The sequence below is a fragment of the Hyperolius riggenbachi genome, chromosome 4 (assembly GCF_040937935.1).
Source record: "Hyperolius riggenbachi isolate aHypRig1 chromosome 4, aHypRig1.pri, whole genome shotgun sequence".
NCBI classification, from domain to species: Eukaryota; Metazoa; Chordata; class Amphibia; order Anura; family Hyperoliidae; genus Hyperolius; species Hyperolius riggenbachi.
In genome coordinates, this window is record NC_090649.1 from 380,510,261 (window position 1) to 380,525,772 (window position 15,512).

The 15,512-nt window shown below is 43.9% G+C and overlaps 1 protein-coding gene across 6 annotated transcripts in view; it reads left to right on the plus strand.

Annotated features, from left to right (window-relative positions):
* Positions 1-15,512, plus strand: part of BIRC6 (baculoviral IAP repeat containing 6) — a 342,965-nt gene that overhangs the window by 67,607 nt on the left and 259,846 nt on the right. For all 6 annotated transcript variants that reach the window (XM_068232104.1, XM_068232106.1, XM_068232109.1 and 3 more), the window contains exons 9-10: positions 4,147-4,205; positions 7,071-8,465. In XM_068232104.1, coding sequence (XP_068088205.1) covers positions 4,147-4,205; positions 7,071-8,465 — 1,454 coding nt within the window. The remainder of the gene's footprint in view (positions 1-4,146; positions 4,206-7,070; positions 8,466-15,512) is intronic.

Genomic DNA, 15,512 nt, shown 5'->3' on the forward strand with positions numbered 1-15,512 from the left:
TTCTGTAGTCCAAAAGTCTGAATTTGATTTTCTTGAATGGCTACATTTGAAATAAACTCCCAGATTCAGCACTTAAACAATACAATACTTATGTGAAGCTACAATTAGGGCCCTTTTCCACTAGCAATCGCAATCACAAACGCCAACAATTGGGATTTTTCATTTGCATTGCACTATCACTCTGAAAATCGCTCCAGAAAGGGATTGCGATTTCCAAATCTAATCACTATAGTGAAAAATACTTCTCATGATTTCTATGATAAAGTAACAACCCTAGCGATTTAAAAATCACTAGCGATTTTGCGATTCAGCTGTGTAGTGGAAAAGAGCCTTTATTTTGTGATCATTTGAGAAATGTAGTACTTTTTTTTTTTTTTTTTTTAAGCACTATAATGTGGATTGCAGATTCCATAATTTTTACTCTGTAACCATAGACGTATGGCTTTAGTCAGGCAATTTTTTTTCTCAGATGTCACACTTTTAGATAATTCTCAAAATTGTGAGCCCAATTATTGTCACAACTCACCTGAAGAAAAGTGCATATTTCTCTGGCTTTTTACAAACAGGAGCAGTAGGACATAGAATTTAAATGACCAAATATTTTGAGCAGCTGGATTGTGCTATGCGATGAGAAAGTATTTAATGGAACCTTTCCAAGTGTAGGTTTAAATTATTTAAACAAAAAAAAGAGAGAGAGAGAGAGAGAAAAAAAGCACATGAAGTAAAGGAACCCTCTAGTAATGAAACTGATGTGGCGGTATCATGTGGTACAGGCGCTCGCAGTGGCGGTCAGAAATGGTTTGAAATACTAACTATTTGTAGGCGACAACGTTGGCTTGTTTTGAGTCGGTGACTCTTCATGAGGTATGCAGGTGCATCAAAATTTACAATACTTGACCAGGTGACGTTTTAATAGTTGAATGTAGTTTATCTTGCAAAGAGCAGTAGTTTCAATAGATACAAATAATTTACAGTGGGATGCGAAAGTTTTGGCAACCTTGTTAATCGTCATGATTTTCCTGTATAAGGCCTTGTCCACAGTAGAAATGCCAATGTATCCGTGGCTCCGTTTTTCAGGCTGGATCAAAACCAGAGCCACGGATACCAATGTTTTAGATGGCAGCTGTCTTCGCCCTTAAAGAACAACTGATAGCCATCATATGCCCCCCACAAAAAATACATATGATATGCTTGTTCTACTTACATATCAGATGCAATGCACTGTCCACGTTTTGGTTTCTTTTAATTTTCAATTTATATTATTTTCCTGGCAGGGGCCATCTTGTGCCCTCCAGGTTAAAGAGTCCCCCCCCCCCCCCACATCCCCGGAGGCAGTGCAGAGAGTATAGAAGGGAACTGCAGCGCCTGGAACCATTATTCAGGGAGTCTGTGTGCAGCTCCTTTATCCTTCCCCAATAGGGGGCACAGGGAAGAGGGAGAATTCTGCGGGCGGCAGATGCATCAGAGAGGGAGCCCACATGCCTCTGGAGGAGGGAAGCCGAGGACAGTGACAGGAGACAGCCTCTGGCCCCCCTCCCTGCGCACTAACACGGCTGAAACAGAGAGTGAAGGGGAGAGCAGGCGGCCAATCACAGCGCAGAGAGGTGAGTGACAGAGGCTTCAGCCAATCAGGCTCATACAGCATAGCATGTCACTTCTTTTGCGTCTGTGTTAAGCTCAACACACACCATACAATCTTGCTTGTACAGATTTACCAAATCTATGTAGTATAAGGCCCAACAGATTTAAAATACCTTGAATGATTAATTGGATAAGCTCTTATACTACATGAAAGTGGTAAGATTGAACAACCAAGATTGTATGGGGGCATGGGGAGAGAAGCAGCACTGTAAGATTCATTTTAAAGTTTGGATTTGCCTGGTTAGCATCCTCTTGACTATTGTAACAGGCTGCACTAGAAAATTAATTTTATATTTAATGCCTAACATTTACTCTTTCAAAAAAACGTATCCATCTGTGTTTGCGTGGACCCCATTTTCAAAACCTGAACGGAAGGTCCAGATCTGCTGCATTTTCACGCAACGTATCTGGACCCTGATACACGCAGGGGTAGTGGCAGGCAATGGGAAAACGGATCCCCCTCTACACAGGAAAATTGTGGAGACACAGCCTGTAGGGGAGAGGCAGCTGCCATGCTGGAGGGGTATAGCAGGCAGGATGGGGGTGTCAGCAGGGAGGGGGCACGTCTCACCCCTCCCCCTCTCTCACCTGGGTCCATGTCCCCGCTACTCCTCCAGCTAGTTTCCGCAAAACTTGTTACAATGTATAGCGGGGAGCTCACCTAATCCTTCAGTTCACAATCCGGTTCTTTTTAATGAATCGATTTGAATGAATCAATTCATTGAAAATAGCCAAACTTTCCATCACTACGAGCAGGGATGCTCACAGAACGACTTCGGATGAAATCCGAATAGGTTTTATTCGGATTTCATCCAGTTAATGAAAACACCTGTGCTGGGTGGGGGGAGGGGGGGGGGGGTAATCTTGGCCATTGGCGTCTTCTTAGATCCATCCCTCGCTGCCTCCCGCAATGCGTTCCAAGCGGCGGTCACGTGATCACAAGCACTTCCTCCTTCAACCCAGAAGGAGGTGTTTGTTATTCGGATTTCATCCAGTTAATTAACTTATTCGGATTTCATCCGAAGTCGTTATTTGAGCATCCCTGACTGAGCCACTGCCTGCAATGCCGCCCTCTGAAGTATAGAGGGCCTGAAGTATAGAGGGCAGCATTGCAGGCAGTGACATGTAGTGATGGGAAGTTTGGCTCTTTTCAATGAATTGATTTACTCGAATCAATTCATTAAAAAGAACCGGATCGTGAACCGAAGGAAGAAGTAAGTAGGTAAGCTCCCTGCTATACATTGTAACAAGTGTTGAGAAAACTAACTGGAGGGGTAGCGGGGACTGGGGAACCAGGTGAGGGGGCAGGACGTCCCCCCTCCTCTCTGACTGCTGCCACCCCCGTCCTGCTTGCTATACCCCTCCAGCAAGGCGGCTGCCTCTCCCCCATGGCTGGGCATACGTTTCCATGGACTGGAAACGTATGCTGCAAAAATATAATTTTTAGGAAAAACGGGGGGGGGGGGGGGGGGGGTGTTAAGGGAAGGAAATTTTTTTTAGAAAAACTGATCCGTGTAAAATTGATCCGACTGCAAAGGACCAGTGTGGACCTAGCCTTAATTGTTCGTTGTTTAAAGGAGTTATCGGGCATAAAAAAATGAGTTTCACTTACCTGGGGCTTCTACCAGCCCCATGCAGCCATCCTGTGCCCTTGTAGTCACTAACCACTGCTCTGGTCCCCCTCCGTCAGCTAGTTTAGTTTTTGCCGACCTCTGGGTCAGCGGGCAGCATTGCGTCCATTTTTACGCATTCCCGCTGGTGCAGGAACATTAACACATACATTTTTACGCATCAGTGGTTTAACGCATACATTTTTACGCGTTAAACTACTAACACGTAAAAATGTATGTGTTAATGTTCCAGCACCGGCGGGAATGCGTAAAAATGTACGTAAGAGGTCGGCAAAAAATGAAACTAGCTGACGGAGGGGGGACCAGAGCAGCAGTAAGTGACTACGAGGGCACATGATGGCTGCATGGGGCTGGTAGAAGCCCCAGGTAAGTGAAACTCCTTTTTATTTTTTTTTATTTTTTTTGTGTGCCTGAAACCCCTCCCACAAGAAGCTCTGAGTACCGATGTACTTCTGGCCGTTTCCTGTCTGTGAACCTAGTGTAACTAGCATAGATGTAACATAAGAGAAAGCCTGGTCTAGTCTTCTAGGGATAGACCATGTCTGCATGGAACGCATAAGATTCTACAGACCTCTTGCTTGGCCGAGGTAACGAAGATATAAGATTGCTGATGAACACATCTGTATATTTGTTTTACAAATAAACTCCTGACCCTTTGACGACGTCTAAGAAGTTCCATCTCCTATGTTGTTTGCTGTGATGAGTGTCGAGTTATCACACTTTCTGTGATATGGTACCGAACAAAGGTGTAGTGTTTCCCATAGCAACCAGCAAATATTTATTACAGCACTGAGATGAAATATCCTCATTCAAGCATTTCTGTAATATAGAAAGCTGTTAGGTTTCCTTATTTTGTTTGATTCTCTCATTTCAGTGATGACTTGCTGGATGATTCAGATAGTGAGGAACGTTCAAGATCGGACTCTGTAACAGGTACGCATCCGAACAGTTTGGCTTCAAATGGTCGTTTTCTGTTTACATTATGATTTTCTTGTAAAAATGAAAGTCCCTTTTCTGGGTAGAGCCCCTCTATACAGTAACTTAGGGTTCCACCTTTCCATTCATAGCCATTTAGACATAGCATAGCTTCTGCCCCGCTGCTGTTAGTACTTGGTGCACTGTTTGTTGTATAGAAAACATTGTGTTTTATGGTCGGGCTGCATTACTCATTTCTCCAAGCTAAAGTTGTGTAAGTGAAATCTTTCAATATGGGTTCTGGGTAAAAATAAGCATAGTGGGAAAAGGAACGTAGATTTCATAGTGTACCAGAGACGGGAATTTTTTTTTTTTTATATATGCATACCTGGGGCTTCCTCCAGCCCCATGTGCACGGATTGCTCCCACGCCGCCGTCCTCCGCTGCCTGCACCTCCGGTATCGGGTCCTGTTAGTTTTGCCAGTCACGGCCAGTCTGCGCAAGAGGAAGTGCGCTGTCTGTATCTCTCCGACGGCCGCCAGAGAGACGTGTAAAGGACGCACTTCTCTTGCGCAGAATGACAGAACTAACTGGACCCGATACTGGAGCTGCAGGTAACGGAGGATGACTGCGTTGGAGAGATCTGTGCGCATGGGGATGGAGGAAGCCCCAGGTATGTATAAAACTTTTTTTATTGGGTCTCTGGTTTCCTTTAAAGAGGCTTTTTATTTTCACTTCAACTTTATATTTGGCAAAACTAATTTTCACCTTAAGACATTTCATTACTCTGAACCTAGCTATTTATCGTTCTTAATTTACTTGTGGCCTGTATCCAGAGTGTTGGAAGGAAATCCTCATAGACCAAGGGAGAACACAGGTAATCACATCTGTTGCAGATTATCGGGTGTGGGTGACTAGCTTTGTGGCTAGGGTAAGAGGTTTCCTTAATGTTTTGGTATGTGTTCTTTGAAATCCTGGCCACTGCTTACTAGAACAGTACAAACTTTTGAGGGCTTCAATATAACTTTTTTTCTCTGCAAAAAAGTTGCCTGGTCCCAAAATACATTCTGCAGCAGACCTAAGGCCCCTAAAATACAGGCAACTATCTTTAATGTAGAAAGTAGTAAGGAGTCCTAGAAGATATGACCCTTCACAAAGCCCTGATCTTAACAATATGAAGTCTGTCTGTAATTATGGTTTGTTCTGGGCATTTGGAATAACCTACCTGTTGAGTTCTATTTAAACAAAAAAAGTAATTGTAACTTTTGGTAGGAGTATTGATGCTGTAAAAAAAGAGTATTAACCTGATCCTTTTTGTGTGTGTGTGTAGATAGATTGTAGGACTAAGCAGTTCTACATCTATAATTCAGTACTTTATATGGGTACGATGTCTTTCTGGCTGGAGGTTTGTTTTTTTTTGTTTTTGTTTTTTTTCTTCCCCCACCCTAACAAAACTTTATTAAGCATATGGGAATGGGTCAGAAACCATATGAAGTAAATGGAAACCAAAAGTAGCAACAGCCTGTTTCTCGTAAGTTTGATGGGATGCTTGTAATTTTTTTTAATGCATAGATCTTATGACAACAGACATAACCAAAGACTTTTTTTTTAGCAGGGTTAGGGTACTACATCACTCATACTAAGTGGAACTGGAATATATACTATATGTGTATGAATGAGACAGTGTTTTTTTTTTTTTTTTTTTTTTTTTTTAAGAGAATTTTTATTGAATTTTAACATCAAGCTCTGAGAAGAGCTAAAGAACAGAAAACAAAAGTAGAACAGAACAAAAACTTAGTCCATCACATTGCAATCTAGAGCATGTATTACATCAGCAGCGAGTAAAATCATATGAAAAATAATTTTTACAGCAGGTGAGTATATATAATGACATCAGACGACTCGAAGAGGAGTTAAAGTAGGTTCAAAACAGGCAGGGTGAAGATACCATAAGAAAATGGAAGCAAGTAGCCAGGTATAACTTTGCGATTCAGAGCCCAAGATCTTAAGAAATATTGATATCAAGATTTGGAATTAGTGTCCATAGAGTCCACCCACAATGACCAAACCTTGGAGAATTTATTAGGTTGATTTCTGGACTGATATGTCAGTTTATAAAGGGGGAGAGCCAAGTTGACCAGTCTCTTCTATTCGGTAAGATTGGGAAGAGTGTCAAGTTTCCACTTAAGGATGGTACTTTTCCTAGCATAAAAAAGGATCATTTTAATAAGTGTTCTCTTCCATCGATTACATGAAACGTTATGTATTATGCCAAGCAGGCAGGCCCTATTTGAGTAAACATCTGGGAGGCCCAGGGAATCCCTTAGAAAGTGAGTTACAGATTTCCAATATTTTTTAACTTGAGGGCATGTCCAAGTACAATGTAAAAAGTCAGCGTGAGTTTGTCCGCATTTAAAACATCGGTCATCATGTGGGGGGCCCATCTTATGTAAACGAACGGGGGATAAAGAATGAGACAGTCTACGTAATGTACTTGGTTTATACAACTTTATAAAATAAAAAAGGTAAACCTCTTATTTAGGTGTGATATGGAGCATTTCCAGCATGGTCATCTGCTAAATTAGGTTGCTGCTGTTAAACAATTAGCTGAACCCTCAACTCAGACCTTTATGCATAAAAACGTCTGGCTTATCAAGGGTTAATAAAGCCATAATTGGGCAGTGTTTTCAGTAGGTGGTGTAAAATTTAGAGCCTAAGTAAGGCAAATTGGAGCTGTACCTATAATGTAGGGTAACCTATAACTACCGTTGTACTTTAGAATTTTTTTTATTCTCTTGCACAGAAACCTGGCTGACTATAATGGTAAGTAGCTAACCGCTCAACCTTCACTTTTTGATTTTACATTTTTGTCTTCTTTCCTAGGGCATACGTCTCAGAAAGAAACTCTGGAGATGAGCCTAGACATAACAGCGCTTAGTATTCTCCAGCAGCCAGAGAAATTGCAGTGGGAGATCGTTGCTAATGTTCTGGAGGACACTGTAAAAGACTTAGAAGAACTTGGGGCGAATCCTTCCTTAGTGAGTTGTAAAAGTGAAAAGACTAAGGAGAAGCACTTAGAACAGCACAACATTCCCTATCCCTGCTTACTGACTGGTGGTTTATTAACCTACAAATCCCCAGCTTCCTCCCCCACTAGTAGCCATTCACGCAGGTCCATTGATGCTTTAACTAGGACTCCAGGCGAGAGCTCGTCAGAGCAGGGCTCCACTGACAATGAATCTGGCACAAACTCTGATCTTAACTCTCCTATGATGAAACGGACTCTACCTGTGTTATTGTTGTATAGCATTAAAGAGTCTGAAGAAAAAGCAGGGAAACTCTTTTCTCAGATGAACAATATTATGAGCAAAAGTTTACATGATGATGGATTCACTGTTCCCCAGATCATTGAGATGGAGCTGGACAACCAGGAGCAGTTGCTTTTGCAGGACCCACCTGTCACGTATATACAGCAGTTTGCTGAGGCCACTGCCAATCTGACATCACCTGACACAGATAAATGGACTTCTATGGTTCCTAAGCCTGGAACGCTTGTGCAATGCATGCGGCTGCCAAAATTTGCAGAGGAGGAAAATCTTTGCATAGACTCAATTATTCCTTGTGCTGATGGCGTCCATCTTTTAGTAGGTTTACAAAAATGTCCTGCAGAGTCCTTGAGTGCAATAAATCAAGTAGAGGCCTTGAATAATTTAAATAAATTAAACTCTGCTCTTTGCAGTAGGAGGAAAGGAGAAGCTGAGCACAGCCTCGGAGCTGTGAACGGAACAAATATCAATGTTTTCCCCTGTGAGTCCTCAGCAGATGCTCATGACCCTTTAATTATTCAGCCAGACCAGAGAAGTGTTAGCGGTGGCTACTTGTTGATTTACAAAATGAATTATACCACCAGGATAGTGACCTTGGAAGAGCAGCCAGTAAAGATTTTACATATAAAAGACCCTCAGGACGCACTTACCTCACTTATATTATTGCAGCCTGATATTTTAGATAACCGAGAGGATGACTGTGAGGAACCTTCAGAAGAGGCCCCATTGACTCCTAAAAATCTCTGCAGCAAAGAGAAAAAAGCTGACCTGTTAAGCTTGGGACATCTTGTAGTGACCACTCAAAGTGGCTATGTGAAAATTTTAGATCTTTCTACATTTGAAGTTATGACTAAGGTGGAACCACCCAAAAAGGAAGGTACAGAGGAATTGGACCCTTTTGTTTCAGTTGTGTACTGCTCAGGCACAGACAGACTCTGTGCTTGTACCAAAGGTAAGGAGAGCTTCATTTTTTAGCATATATTCAAATGTCTATTGTAGCATGACTCTACATTGTTTAGCAGCTGCTAGTGGAAGCTGTCACTTTTATTTGTGAAATTTCCTCTTAATGTTTTGATTCTTGACATTTATAAAGACCATAGTGCAATGCATATTTCTCATGTGAGCAAGAGAGAGCAATGTATGACTGGAGCCAGCAGAGAGAAAAGAAGTGACTGGCAAATGTAACACTCCATTGTTTTAGTTTGCTGTACTCAGGGATGCTCTCATGAGTAAGAACGAATGTGTAAACACTCAAATTTGTGATTTAAATGAGCATTAATTAGCTCAGGTGTGCGGCACGGACATAAGGGGTTAATTACCCATAATTCTGCGTCCTCCCTGCGCTCCAAATAGCTTGCACGTGTCCTATTGAATGCGTTGCAAGCCTCATCACCACGCACTTCCTCCTTTCAGCTTGAAGGAGGAAGTGCCCGCAGTGAGGCTTCCAACACGTCCAATAGGACCCGTGCAAGCTATTTGGATGGCAGGGAGGGCGCGGAATTATGGGTAATTAACTCCTTATGTTCCTGCCGCACACCTGAAGTAATGCTCATTTAAATCACAAATTTGAGTGTTTACACACTTGTTAATTGTGAGAGCATCCCTGGTTGTACTGCATGCACTTGCAAGCTGCCTGCATTGTATTCTTATTCCTGTTGTCGTTTTGGAGATACTCCCATTCCTCTCCTTGGTAGTATATCTCTCTTCTTTTTAGCCCTGCGTAGATGTTCTGCAAATACAGTACTAGTCATGACTTCAATGAATCATTCTGGTACTTTGAAATAGAAGGAAGTCACTCCATTTGTTTAGAGGACTGACATGTTTGTAGATGTGACATACTTGTATTATAGAAACACTTTAAAGGTACCGTATATACTCGCATATAAGCCGACCTGCATATAAGCCGAGGTACCCACTTTTCCCCAAAAACCAGGAAAAAGTGATTGACTCGCATATAAGATCACCCCCGCCTCCCCACCAAACCCACCATCGCCCAATCCCCAGTATAGCTCCCTCCATAGTATAAGTAGCCAGACGTGCCTTTAGTATCAGACATCCCCCTTACTCAGTAGAAATAGTCAGATTTGCTACCTGTATTAGACAGCCCCCCCCCCCCCCATTATCAGATGTGCGCCCTGTATTAGGCACCCTCCATCACCAGATGTGTCCCCTGTATAAAGCATCCCTCCCATAGCCAGCTGTGCCATCTGTGTTAGGCATCCCCTCCTGTACCCAGCTGTGCCCTCCTTGTATCAAGCATTTCCCCTCCTTAGCTAGATGTGCTACAGTATGTGCCCAGGAGATTACCTGAAACTGCTGTTGCCTGCATGAAGGTGCCTGTCTTCCCGCCAGAGGATCTGTGCCTGCAGAAATTTCCTTGGCTGCGGCCTGCATGAAGGTGGCCATCTACCCACCGTGCCAGCTACTTGTGGAGGATCGCCCCGATCAGTACAGTGACATCAGTGCCAAGGTTCCCTCATTAGCCTGTGTGAAGCTCTCTCATATAGCTGTTCATCTCCCCTTAATGCCTACAGAAATGTCACTGGCTACTAGTGCAGGATCGCTCTGCCAGCAGGTCCAAGCCTTCAGAAATGTCCCCAGCTACTTGTGCTCTGATCTGTAGTGCCGTTGTGTAGTAGTGACATCAGCGCCGGGATTCCCTCATCAGCCTATGTGATGCTCTTGGTGTGTCTCAAGACACCTCTAGATGGCGTCATAAAGATGAGACACAGCAAGCGCGTAAACCAAGGCTGATGAGGGAACCCCGGCGTCACTGCTGCACAACGGCACTAAAGAGCGGAGTGATCCTGCAGAAGTAGCCAGAGACATTTCTACAGGCATGGCCAGGAGATGGACACCATGCTGATGAGGGAACCCCGGCGCTGACGTCGTTACCAAACATCAACACTACTGATCAGAGAGCAAGTAGCTGGGAGCCGCTGGCGGGAGACCGACACTTTAATGCTGGAAATAGCAGTTCCCAGTAATCTCCAGGCAGCATATTGCAAGGGGGGGGCACTCGGTGGAGGGAGGGTGATACAGCCTCACACAGCTGACTCGCATAAAGGCCGAGGAGGGGACTTTTGAGCAAATTTTTTGTGCACAAAAATTCGGCTTATATGCGAGTATATACAGTATTTTAAGCACATTTAAGTACACCAACATAGTGGGCTCTATTCACAAAACTTCTCATTACTGACTTATTTATAACCTAATTAATAAAAAAAAAATAATCTTTCAGCACATTTACAAGCAAAATAATCATTCATAGTAAGTTGTTTTTTTTTTCTTTTTTCTTAACTTAATTATATTTTTGCTGTATGGGAGCTTAAAAAAAGTAACATTAGGTGAAAATGTGTGAAAAAGCTTTGTGAATCATGCCCATTAGGTGTATGTGCTGGTGCACACCTCGAGCTTTTTAAACGCTATAGATTTTAAAAGCTCTTGCTAATGCAATGCTGTGGGGGATTTTTACAAAATCACATCGCTCCAGTGTGCACACTCATAGGATAGAATTAGCAGGCGCTCTTAAAATCACAAAGTGCTCAGAAAAGCTCTTCTGTTGTGCACCAGACCTATCTGTAGTCACAGAAATAGAACAAAACTTTTCCATGAGGTTAGACAGACATCCAAGTTTTTTTTTTTTTTTTTTTTTTTTTTTTTTGGATTGTTTGCTTTAATTATACCTTGACATTTTGATGCACACATTGCTGCATGAGTGTCTACAGTCTTGTACTACCTGTACCCTTGTACTCCTGTAGTCTGTTTGGAGCAAGTCCCAGGAATGCATATCTAGATTCGCTTTTAAGTTCTCGTCTCCACTGTTTTCATATCAACTGTGTGATAATTCTTCCATATCGTGAAGTTGTGAATGTTTAATTTTTGTGAATGGAGGTTTGGTTGTAGTGAACTAGAAGAGGGTTCCGTATACTCTGTTTGCTAAGAGGATGAGTTCTGAGTTTTGTGGGTTCTAGTCATTAGGAAATCCTGGTGAAACAGTCATAATAATCAGCTCAGTGCCTTGCCATCTGTTAATGGTAGGATACTAATAGACTTTAAAGCCTGCTGAGATACTAACAAATAATCCTCCACATTTGAAGTTTCTGAAAAGGAACCTGAGAAGAGAGGTATACGGATGCTGCCATATTTATTTCCTTTTAAATACCAGTTGCCTGACAGTCCTCCTGATCTTTTCGGCTGCAGTAGGGTCTGAATCAAGCATACATAAAAAACCTGATCTGTATGCTTGTTCAGGGTATATGGCTAAAATTTATTAGGAGGATCATCAGCACTGCCAGACAATGTGTGTTTGAGGCTGCATTCACAGTGGGACGTTGCGGAGCTGCGTTGTAAAGTCTTAGAACACAGCTGCACTGCAATGCTAAGCCTATGCAACTTTCACAGTGCAACGTTAGCGTTGCCTTGTAACATGTAGCGTTATGGTAACTCACTGTTTGTGGTGCGTTACCGCTAAACGCACATGCTACCAGGTACAGGAACGCATACTTCATTGCCTGTGTGCTTTACTGTACCTACTGTATGAAACGGTATGAGCGTTACCAATTTTTCTTTGTTTTTTTACTGCTGCATTGTGACTTTACCGTCGCATTACAACGCAAAGTCCCACTGTGAATGCAGCCTAAAAGGAAATAAATGTCGGCCTTCATGTCTCTCACTTTGGGTTCCCTTTAAATCATGCAAAATCAAGTGCTTGTAATGCCAGGACAGATAATGCATGAAAATTGTTGGTGATTGTAAGGCAGTGTAATCAAAGGATTGAACAAGTGTTTAAATATTGGCTAACTAGTTAATACAAAGTGTACCTGAAGGGCCTTATGGCCTGGTCGAAGAAGAAATAATGTCAATAGGCACTAATTACTCTGTACAGAAGCATTTTGTGCCGACTCCAGACACCCAAAATTGCTGTGACTCCACAGCCCTGGTTACAATGAGCAACTGTGATCATTCCATATAAAAAATAAAATAAAACCGCGACAACCCTGTTGCTTTCTGCTTGCTGGAACGCAGTGATTCAGCGTTCAGGAGGCTGTGTGGGAAGTCATCCAGTGGCCAAAAAGATGTATTAAAGGTCAAAATTCCTATACTTATTACAAGCCCATTAACCCTTTTTATCCCCTCCCTGCCCCCATAAGACTTGTGTGTAAAAACAAACAAAAACAAAAAAAAACCTGCCATTAAGCTACATTAGTTATGTTAATTTAAATAGATAGGTAATATAATCTCTTGCCCGCTGTATTTTAAAAGAACAGGCAAATGTTTGTAATTTCATGGGGTCAGGGTCAGCCATCTTTTTTGGCTGAAAGGAGGTGCCAGGGAGCATGAGACACAGTTCCAACTCTACTGTGTCCTGATCACCCCTCCCAGTTGTGTGTGCTAGGCAACAAGAACATCATCAGAAATCCTATCATGCTTTGCACAGCATCAGGAGAAAAATGGCCAGGCAGATTTATGTGGGGTGGAGCTTAGCTTCTGTGCAGCTCATGCTGTGTAACTGTGAAACACCAAGCCTTTTCAGTGCTGCTGAGTAGATTTTTAGTCTGGAGGTTCACTTTAAGACAATGCATAATTTGTTAACTTAGGAAATTGGCTTTTTAAATATACAATATAGTAACCTCTGTAAAGCGGTTTTCTCCCGTAGGACAGATGCATAGATATGTCTCGTATCATTACAGGCTTCAAAGCTGGACTGTTAGAGAGTAAATAGTCAGGTGTTCATAAATGCCAGACTAAACAGGTGGCTTTTCAGTTTGGACTTAACCACTTGCTGACTACGTCGCCCCCATGGGTGTGGATGCGGCGGCAGCCCCAGGGGCGTGGTTTGCAGGAGATCATGCATCTCTGCTTGGATATCTCCGCTCCGCCTCCAGTCTCCCAGTGGCGATCGCCGCTAGGAGACTTAGACGTCGAAACCTCTGTTTATCTACTAAGGCAGCGATGTACAGGGGACAGCCGTATCACTCGGCCCCCTCCAGAGTCACAAAAGCGATCCGCTGTGATAGGCTGAAGCCTATCACAGCCGATCTTGCTGATAGGCTGTGATAATTTTATCACTACTTATCACACCTAAATGATCTTAAGGCTTCTTGCACACTGCAAGCGATTCCGATTCAGATTCCGCTTTTTAATCAGTTTTTACATCAGATTCAGATTCCGATTTGCAGTGTGCAGGGAGAAAACTGCAAATCTGAATCTGAAGTAAAAACAGATTAAAAGCGGAATCTGAATCTGAATCGCTTGCAGTGTGCAAGAGGCCTTACATTGTTTTTACTTTTGTACTTTTTGCTAAGAAGTAGTTTATGTGAATTTTAAAAGGGCATAAAAAGAAAAACAAACATTATTTCTTAAAGAGACACTGAAGTGTCTTTTTTACCTTAGCTTCATATCCAGCATTCAATTCCAAGCTCATTCGCTGTATCCCCGCGGCAGAACGAGTGACTGATGCCCCAGAAAGTTCCACACTTTCTAGGATTTTGCTTCCTGGTAGAGGCAGAGCTGTGCGCAGTAGCTCTGCCTCTTATCCAGTCAATCTCCGCCTCTTCCCGCCCCTCTGTTTTTCTTTTACTGAGAGGCGGAGATTGACGGGGAAAGGTGGAGATCGGCGGAGATTGACTAAGAGGCAGAGCTACTGCACACAACTCTGCCTCTACCAGGAAGCAAAATCCTAGGCTATTACTGGGGCAAAAAACACTTGTAATGCCGCGGAATTGCAGCGAATCGGCTTGAAATTGAATGCTGGATATGAAACGAAGGCAAGACAGTGTCTCTTTAAGAAATGTTTTTTTTTTTCTCTTCTTCTTCTTCCCTCTTAAAATTAACATAAACTACTTCTTAGGGCCGGTTCACACGGACGGCAGGCGGCGTTGAGGCGGCCAGGAAGTCGCGTCGTCCTGTGACGTCCCGTTCGGTGGCGGCGGTACAGAGATCGTCGCGATCGGCGTTTCTCGTCCCCGCAGGGGGACATGAAGCCGCGCCAGCTAGCCGTCCCTGGACGTTGCATGCGGCTTCTAGGGACGGCCGAAACGATGCGTTAAATCGGGATCAGAACGCCGCGTTTATGCAATCGACGGTAATCGACGGTAACCGCGCAATGCTAAACGCTCCTATTCACTTGAATGGGAGAGTTTAGCCGATGGGTCCCGAACGCTTGACGGTAGACGCCGCCAAGCGTCCGTGTGAACCGGCCCTTAGCAAAAAGTACAAAAGTAAAAACCATGTATAGATAATTTTGGTGTGGTAAGTAGTGTTAACCACTTCCCGACCACCTAACGCACAGAGGCGGCCGGGAAGTGGAGCCCTTAAGGACCGGCTCACCCACAGAGGCGGCGGTCCATTTAAGGGCATGGGCGGAGCGATCGCGTCATCCGTGACGCGATCCTCCGCCGGCGCCTGTCACCGCTCGCCCGCCGCAACATCCCGCCGGCTATACGGAACCCCGCGATCGCCGCATACAAAGTGTATAATACACTTTGTAATGTTTACAAAGTGTATTATACAGGCTGCCTCCTGCCCTGGTGATCCCAATGTCCGAGGGACCACCAGGGCAGGCTGCAGCCACCCTAGTCTGCACCCAAGCACACTGATTTCCCCCCCGCCCCAGATCGCCCACAGCACCCCTCAGACCCCCCCCCTGCCCACCCCCCAGACCCCTGTTTGCACCCAATCACCCCCCTAATCACCCATCAATCACTCCCTGTCACTATCTGTCAACGCTATTTTTTTTTTAATCTCCCCCCCTGCCCACTGCCCCCTCCTGATCACCCCCACCCCTCAGATTCTCCCCAGACCCCCCCTCAGAATCCCCCCCCCCCCCCCGTGTACTGTATGCATCTATCCCCCCTGATCACCTGTCAATCACCCATCAATCACCCCCTGTCACTGCCACCCATCAATCAACCCCTGTCACTGCCACCCATCAATCAGCCCCTAACCTGCCCCTTGCGGGCAATCTGATCACCCACCCACACCAATAGATCGCCCG